Source organism: Aspergillus costaricaensis, assembly GCF_003184835.1.
Source record: "Aspergillus costaricaensis CBS 115574 unplaced genomic scaffold BO79scaffold_53, whole genome shotgun sequence".
NCBI classification, from domain to species: domain Eukaryota; kingdom Fungi; phylum Ascomycota; class Eurotiomycetes; order Eurotiales; family Aspergillaceae; genus Aspergillus; species Aspergillus costaricensis.
Genome location: NW_020291853.1, coordinates 174,876 through 182,844, shown reverse-complemented (window position 1 = coordinate 182,844; position 7,969 = coordinate 174,876). Strand labels below are relative to the sequence as shown.

General features: G+C 52.6%; 2 protein-coding genes across 2 annotated transcripts; both read left to right on the top strand.

The window, feature by feature from the left end:
* Nucleotides 1-683: 683 nt before the first annotated feature.
* BO79DRAFT_233222 (uncharacterized protein) lies at nucleotides 684-1,343 on the top strand (the record flags this gene model as incomplete). Its single annotated transcript, XM_025684276.1, has 3 exons — nucleotides 684-729; nucleotides 791-902; nucleotides 1,232-1,343. 3 exons carry the CDS (start codon nucleotides 684-686, stop codon nucleotides 1,341-1,343), a joined length of 270 nt encoding a protein of 89 aa, XP_025534425.1.
* A 2,960-nt stretch (nucleotides 1,344-4,303) lies between these two features.
* On the top strand, nucleotides 4,304-5,678 carry BO79DRAFT_160531 (DNA-binding E3 ubiquitin-protein ligase SNT2; the record flags this gene model as incomplete). The annotated part of the gene is made up of 2 exons (XM_025678992.1): nucleotides 4,304-5,069; nucleotides 5,170-5,678. The coding sequence occupies 2 exons, from the start codon at nucleotides 4,304-4,306 to the stop codon at nucleotides 5,676-5,678; spliced, it is 1,275 nt and encodes a 424-aa protein (XP_025534424.1).
* Between the last annotated feature and the right edge of the window lie 2,291 nt (nucleotides 5,679-7,969).

Here is a 7,969-nt window from a genome sequence, read left to right as displayed (position 1 = left end):
TAAGGAGTAAGTACCTTACTACTTTAAGGAGTTGTTGGCTTGCTAGGATTAGGAAGGCGAGTTGAAGTGGTATCATTATTATTATTATACCCTAGACCAGGCGCTAAGGGTTGGGCCAAGTTCCCGCTCTGGTGGACGGATTACTGTTATCATCACCTCATAGCCGCAGCTGGACCACATGCGCCCACTTCTGCTTCTTTTGCAGCACAGCGACAACCGCCGTCAACTGTATATCATTTCTCCCTCTCCCGCGCGTTCTTGAACGGCTTGTCCCGGCAAGACTGGCCTCGCAGGCTAGGATCACACGGAAGTGATAGGAGTAAATTTCCGCACCGGAGGGATGGGGCCGTCAGTTCAGTGGCCGAGAGTGGGTAGGTTCACATAAGAAGGCCCCGGGCCTGCCTGAGGATCGACTTTGTGTCGCTGCTAATCACCACTAGTCAATTAGCATTGCAGGTCGAAGGGAGCCATGGAACTGGCACCCTCCCTCCCTCACCCTTTTCTGTCGTGTCGCTGAACCGAGTTTTCGGTTGTCCGCCTAAGCTAAAATGGCTTAGCATTTCCAGCACGTATCCATGCCTCCAGTCTCCGGTCGTACAGGACCACTTCTTTGCGCCAACTTGCCCCTCCCCTTCCCTTAGGTCAGACAGTAAGAAACCACCCCCGGGAAAATCTCTCTCAGCATGGACCGTCGGTCCAAACTCAAAGACGGTGAAAAAGGCGAGTCCGGTACCATGTTTTAACCTCGATCGCCTTCTGGCTGGCCACCTGCTTGCTAATTACCGTCGAGTCGCCTCTGCTGCTGATGTAGTAAATGCTCTCCGCCTACGAGATTTCATACATGATGCTGTTGCTGTTGCTGCTGCTGCCACTAACACCATAGATCAGCCGCTATATCTAAAGTAACTAATCTATTTTAGACAAAGAATTTAGTCAAGTTCACGCGATTTCATTTCCGATGTTTATCGTTGTTATTATATCTTTTCTATACAACTCCACGGAGTGATTCACTAACTTTGGAGGAGGGGGTTGGGTGTTCTGCAAATAGGAGGCCCTGATTAGTACGTAGTTCCAGAACACCCCCGTAACAATGCGGTATCACTGCCACGAACGACCTCCCATACCATCCTTTACTCTCCAACAATCCCCCGCTCACTTTTCAGCTTGAGATTATACATGACATAGCTCAAAGATAATCGTTCTCCATATGAATAGAAGGAATAAAAAAAAGGAAAGGGGGAAAAGGAACTGCGAGAAGAAGAACCTTGAACCATTTCTTTTCCTGTCCAGCCGACCCTGCTTCTGGTTACGATGCTGACGCCGTTTCCGTTGTCCTAGACTGAAACAGACGATATCCGCTGCGCCTTCGATGGCATGGATGGGTCCATCTGTCCACTCGGCACTCACTGCACAAGGACTTGGCGCTCTGGATTTCAGATCCAACGCGCATGCGCTGCCCTACGTGACAACATTCCTGCCACAGATTCGACATGCCCTCTCGCTGGTTCTCCTGGCCACGCCTCATCTCCTACCTGCAGTGTCTTTTTTCCCATGCTATCCATCTTACTTTAAACTGTGTATTGACTGCCCGAATGTAAGTAATAATGGAGGGAAGGAGAAGGACATGCATAGATCCAGAGTATAATAATGAATGGATGAATGAATGAATGCATGACTGGATATGTGGATGCGTGAAATATGAATGAATGCAAAGATCGTTTGACCCGTCTTTATCATTATTATTATTATTATTATGATTATTATTATCTTTTCTCTTGATCATTTTCCTTCGGTTCTCTCCCCCCCGTTGCCCTTCTCCCCTTTGTCCGTCCCATGTCCTCTGTATTTTGATTATTTTATTTTCTTTTCAATTTTACCCTTTTTCCTTTTTACTTCCATTTTTCCCCTGCTGCTTAATTTTAGGTTTCCAGGTCCCTCCCCAATTCCCCTTCCCTTCCATTCCCATTACTCTCTCCCTCTCTTTCTCTTCTCCCCCCGTTCTTCAATCGCCATGGCCCCTCTCTCCCGATATCATCATCATTCTTTCGCATTCGGGTCTTTCGGCCCACACAATCCCTTTCTCTCTCTTCCCCCCTCCAAGGGCCAGCGACTAATATCCGAGGGAGGGATCTTTTACTAGTACGAAAGTAAATCCACTAAAAACCCAGCGTCCCGACGTAGATCACCCAACGGGTCAAACACGCCGCCGCCTGGACGAGCAAGGGGAGCAAGGTGCTATAAAAATAAACCCCGAAGCCCAGACACGGATATCCATTCATACATACATCCATACAACCATGCATCCTACATAATACATCCATTGTAGACTGCTGGAGTAGGTCAAACTCATGGATATTTTTTTGGACAGAGTGGGAGGCAAAAAGTAAAGCGAGCGAAGGGAGGGAAACCTGGGTACTGTCCGAGCTAGGTATCAAGACCGGCTGGGGCCAGCATGAGTAGAAATGGCCGGGATGGGGATGTGCAGATAGGACGAAGAGCCGATAGAGCAAGTTATGTGCCAGAGAGGAAAAGCGAAAGGGAGGAAGGGAAAGCAACTATTCATCTGGTTCATGGGAGTGGATGGAGGATCCGTCATATTAACACATCGGGACTAGGGGCGAGGACGTGGACTGGTCGGGATCCTCGACGGCTTTCCTGATTCTTTCTGGTCTCTGTCTCTCTCTCTCGCGCGCGCTCTCGCTTTCTTCCTCTTTCACTCCTACTACTACTACTTGCTGCTGTTGCATTTCCCATTTGCCTGTCCTTTTCCCTTTCTGACTTTTGACTCGCGTTTCCTTCCGGGTCACGAAAGAAGTGCCAGTTTGGTTACTATTGCTGCTGGCTACTATCTTCGCCTCCCCTCTCTTTCTCTCTGTCTCTCTCCGACATTCACACCCATCCATCCATCTTCTTCCCTCTTCCCTCTTCCCTCTTCCCTCTCTTCCCTCCCAATCCCTCCAAACTATCTATCTATCCCCCCTCCCCCTTCCGATCAAATTACGCTCTTAAGACACAACTGCTTCTCATATTACTCCTACAATTTTCTCTCTCATCACAACGTCATCCCCCATCCCATCTGTATGGATTTGTGCTTCACTTCCATGCTTGGGTAGTCCCGGTCCAGCATACATCATCCTCCATCAATCAATCAATCAGGTCCCTACTAGTGCCGATTAAACGACGGCTCTTGTATCTAGCTTCGCTACTTGCCTGCCCCTACAACACATTACGGACTGACTGACTCCCATAACTTCCTGTGGTCGTACTTTTCTGCCACCTCCGCCGACTGGAGAGATCTGACTGGCTGGTGGTGCAAGTACTGATCTTATCCTGTGCTCACCCCACGAGTCTCCCAACGCCCTAAGTGGCTCTACTGCTTGTTTGGCTTCCACCGCCGCTAACCTTCATTTTACTACTCCGACGTTTCCAGCGACCCTTTCCCTTCTTTCTTTCTTCCCTCACTCACTTCTCTCTCTCTCTCTCACACACTTTCACTTGCTTTTCCCTTTCTCTCTTCCTCTTCCTCCTCCTCTCTCGTCTCTTGTCTCTTTTCCCTCCTCCCTCCTACATTCTTTCTTTCTTCCCTCTTCTCCTTTTCGCCTCATCGTTCATGCAGTTCGGTAGTCTCTCCTCCCCGCCGGTCTGCTTTATTCCTGCTTCTTCTTGTTGTTCCTCTGTAATCCTTCCGCCCCGTTCGGGTTGGTGTTGTTCTTATCACTTTCCGGAAGCCTGTCGATCTTGATATTCCGCACCCTGTGGGCGTTTTCCAATTTTTGCCCTTTTAAACACCCACCAATCTTGACCCTTTCGGCGCCCTTGCGGGAGAAACTAAAGTGAATCGGTCCCGACAAGCAAAGCTGCTGCCACTTCTCCATTACATTACGCTTTCTGGGTTTTGGCGGGTACCATTGATTGACGGTTCCCCAGTTGCTTCGGGCAAATATTTGCAGTGCGAGGCCTGATCCATTTTCCCTTTTTCCTCTTCTCTTTTTTTTTTTCGTGTTCCCTTTTTTCTCTCTTTCTCTCTCCCTTCCACCCGGCTGCAGAGTTCCCCATCTCATGAGGGATCGACTCTCCGTCCCGGCCCGTTGCTGAGCTTTGCATCTCCGCGTCGTCCCCATCCAGTTTGGTGTTCCCTTTACTCTTTCTATCCTGTGGACATTCAAACGCCAACCAACCACGCCGGAGGTGCATCGCCCACGTCTTTTTCTCTTACTTCCCCCAACAACGCTACCCTTTTTCTTGGTATTATACATCTCCTCTTACTTGAGGCTATTTTGGGAATTCCACTAGAGGGTTGGCCATGGCCCCGGACAGGTCACCATCCCAAAAGGCCCCTCTTAATCCCGGGAAACCCAACTCATCGTCGCCATCTGGCACATCCCGTCGAATGCCCACCCCTGGCCAGACTTCCCGAACGGGGTCGGTAGAGGCGCCCACCCCCCAAAGTGCCGCCACCGGCAACGACCTCACATCTCAACCCATGGCCGTCAGCGCGTCTGCTTCAGACGTCACCGCGACGGAACCTCCCAGCGCGTCGACCACCCCAGCGCCGTATGGGACTCGCTCCAGAGGTCGCAATGCCGCTCCCCGCCCCAATTATGCGGAAGATCGCGACATCGACGTCGACCTGGAGATCGCCCAACCAGTTTCCAAGTCCGCCAAACGGAGTAGCGGTGTTTCCGGCAGCTTCGTCAATGGCGTCAAAGCCGACAGTGAGGAGCCCGTCTCATCGGCAACGTCGCGGAAGAGTCTAACGGCGGTCAATGGTGCCAATGGCGCGGCTGCTGCCAAGGACTTGATTCCTGGCACTTCTTCATTTTCCGCCAAGTTCGAGGAGGGGGCGGCACCGACCTCAGCCAACTCTTCGTCCAGGAAACGGAAACAGCCGGCCAGTTCCACCACCTCTAACGCTGCGAGTGGGAATGCAGCCAAGAAGATCTTTACGACGGCCCCAGGACTAGCGTACAACCCGGCCGAAACCAACATGGTCAGTTTCGAAAGCCGCGGTGCCTATCTAAAAGATGGCAAACTCAGAGCCGATGACGGCACAACCTACGCCGTTAATGGTGAGATTCACCTCCTTGATTTTTCTCTATTTCTCTATTATGTTTTTACTTGATAACCTTGCTGCTGTGACAAAAAATTATACTGAGTATTCTCATCTAGACCACGTCTACCTGATCTGTGAACCGCCGGGGGAACCGTACTATCTGGCACGGATCATGGAATTCCTGCCCTCTAAAGATGCGCCCTCCGGCCCGATCGAGGCACTGCGGGTGAACTGGTATTATCGCCCACGTGACATCCAGCGCAAGGTCGCCGACACGCGTTTGGTCTTTGCCTCCATGCACTCCGACACATGTCCTCTCACATCCCTACGCGGAAAATGCCAGATCCAGCACCTGTCGGAGATAACCGACATCGACACGTACCGCAAGACCCGGGATTGTTTCTGGTACGACAAGATGTTTGACCGATACATCCACCGCTACTACGACGTAATCCCAACCAGCAAGGTCATCAACGTCCCGGGCAACGTCAAAAAGGTTTTGGACGAGCGCTGGAAGTTCGTTCTGGTCGAGATCGGACGACGGAAGGAGCTCACCAGCGCCGTGAAGACCTGCAAGCGCTGTAGCTTGTACGCCGCAAGGTATACCGATCCATACTCTCTATGATGGGCTGATTCAATCATACTAACGTTGGAATAGCAATGACTCGGTTGATTGTGCCGTCTGTCACAGCACTTATCATATGTACTGTGTTCGACCGGTACTGACGAAGAAGCCGGCCCGTGGCTTTGCTTGGGCTTGCGCAGCGTGCAGTCGCGCTCAAGAACGCAAGCTCGAGGCACGGAATACTCCGATATTGGGTGAGAATCAGCCGGAAGCTGATGAGGAGATGGTCGAAGAGGAGGAAGAAGAACCCCATGGCGCGACGAATGGCACCACAAGCAGCACTCCGGCACCTGTGGAAGAAGAGGTGCGTCCGGCTACAGAAGAACAGGTTGCGCAAGCCAGAATGTGGCCCTATCGCTATTTGGGAATTCACTGCCGTGTCGAAGACGCCCTCGATTATGACGACCGCATTTACCCGCGCGCCAGTTCGCGGTTGGGTCCTCGGCATCAGGCCATGGTGAATGCCTGGCCTGGAAAGCCGGTGGAGTATGTCAAGCCTATCGACATCAAGAAAAAGTATATGCGAGGATCCGGAGGTCGCAAAGATTCGAAGCTTTCCAAGGAAACTGTGGCCGCCATCGAAGCCGCCAAACAGGAAAAGGCCAACCGACCGAAGTGGGTCATGGACGAGCCCCTAGGGTACGTGCGGCGCGGTGAAGACGAACCAGTCACTGTGGGCGGGAAGCAAGTCCGCACTGCAGAGCCAATGTTCAAGATGCCCACTGCAGACCAGGTTCCATCCTCTCGGGGCGAAGACGACGCGCCTGGTTCCCATCTCAGCCCCGCCGAGCGGGAAAAGTTCGTGGACGATTACATGGAACGCGCCAAGGCGTTGGCTCCCCAACTTGGGGAAGAGAAATACGCTACTAATTTCCTCGACAAGGCTCTCGAACTACTTTACTCTAATAGCTTCAATGCCGACGCGGCTCTGGCAAAGTTGAAGACGATGAACAAGTACAAGGATCTCAAAGAGCCGCATCTACGCCCAGAAGAACTGAAACTCTTCGAACAGGCAGTTTCCAAGTTTGGGTCGGAGTGGCGGAATATTACCAAGTACGTGGGTACTGTACCTCACTACCAGATTGTGAGGTTCTACTACATGTGGAAGAAAACGCCGCGTGGTCGTCAAATCTGGGGCGCCTATGAAGGCAGACGGGGCAAGAAGGAAGCGAAGCGAAGCAGTGCGGCGAAGCTAGTGGACGATGTGGCCGACGATCATGATGACTCGGCATTTGATAACGACAAAGCCGTCGAAAAGAAGCGTGGGTTCCAGTGCAAGTTCTGCTCGACGCGAACCTCCCGTCAGTGGCGGCGCGCCCCAGGTACTGCGCCAGGCACTACTACCTCGAGCGAGCCTGCGTCGAAGCAAAAAGATAAGGGATCACAACTGACTGTGGCCCTGTGCTTGCGCTGTGCATTGCTATGGAGGAAGTACGGTATCCAGTGGGAAAGCGTCGATGAAGTGGCCAAAAAGATCGCGCAAAGTGGTAACAAGTCCTGGCGTCGCCGAGTAGATGAGGAGCTTCTGACTCAACTCCTCGTCTCCACCGAGACTCCCATCAGTATCAACAGCGCGACTGCAGCGACTGCGGCTTCAATCGGCGTCCCGGTGAACGCTAACCCACAGGTGCAGCAGGAGACTACAAAGAAGAAGGGGGGGCGGACCACCGAGAAAGACAGCGCCGCGACATCGACAGCCACTTCCGTGGAGCCAGCTCCAAAGAAGAAAGTCGCTGCGGACCGCATCCCTGAACCTCCACCAATCGTTCCCGATCCCCCTAGGGCCAAAACGCTCCCTTGCTCCATCTGCAACAAGATGGAGCCGGAAGGCGACCAGCATCTGTCTTGCCGTGACTGCCGCCTGACCGTGCACAGAAGCTGCTACGGTGTCAGCCCGTCGCGGAACTGCGTCAAGTGGCTTTGCGATATGTGCTCGAACGATCGCGACCCCATGATCTCGACTACGTATGAATGTGTCCTGTGTCCGGTGACCTGGACGGAGCATGAATTGATGGAGGCGCCGAGGTCCACGCACAAGAAGAAGACTGAACGAGACCGGGAGAAGGAGCGGCTGGAAAAGGAGATGGTCAATGAAGCTATCAAACTCTACCGGCAAAGGCAAGAGGCCGTGGGCAAGCCCATCGGTCCTCGAGAGCCATTGAAGCGAACGGCCGGCAACAACTGGGTGCATGTCACGTGTGCCATGTGGACGCCAGAGATCAAATTCGGCAACGCAAAGGAGCTCGAGCCAGCTGAGGGATTCAGTCTGATCCCAAGGGATAGGTGGCGCG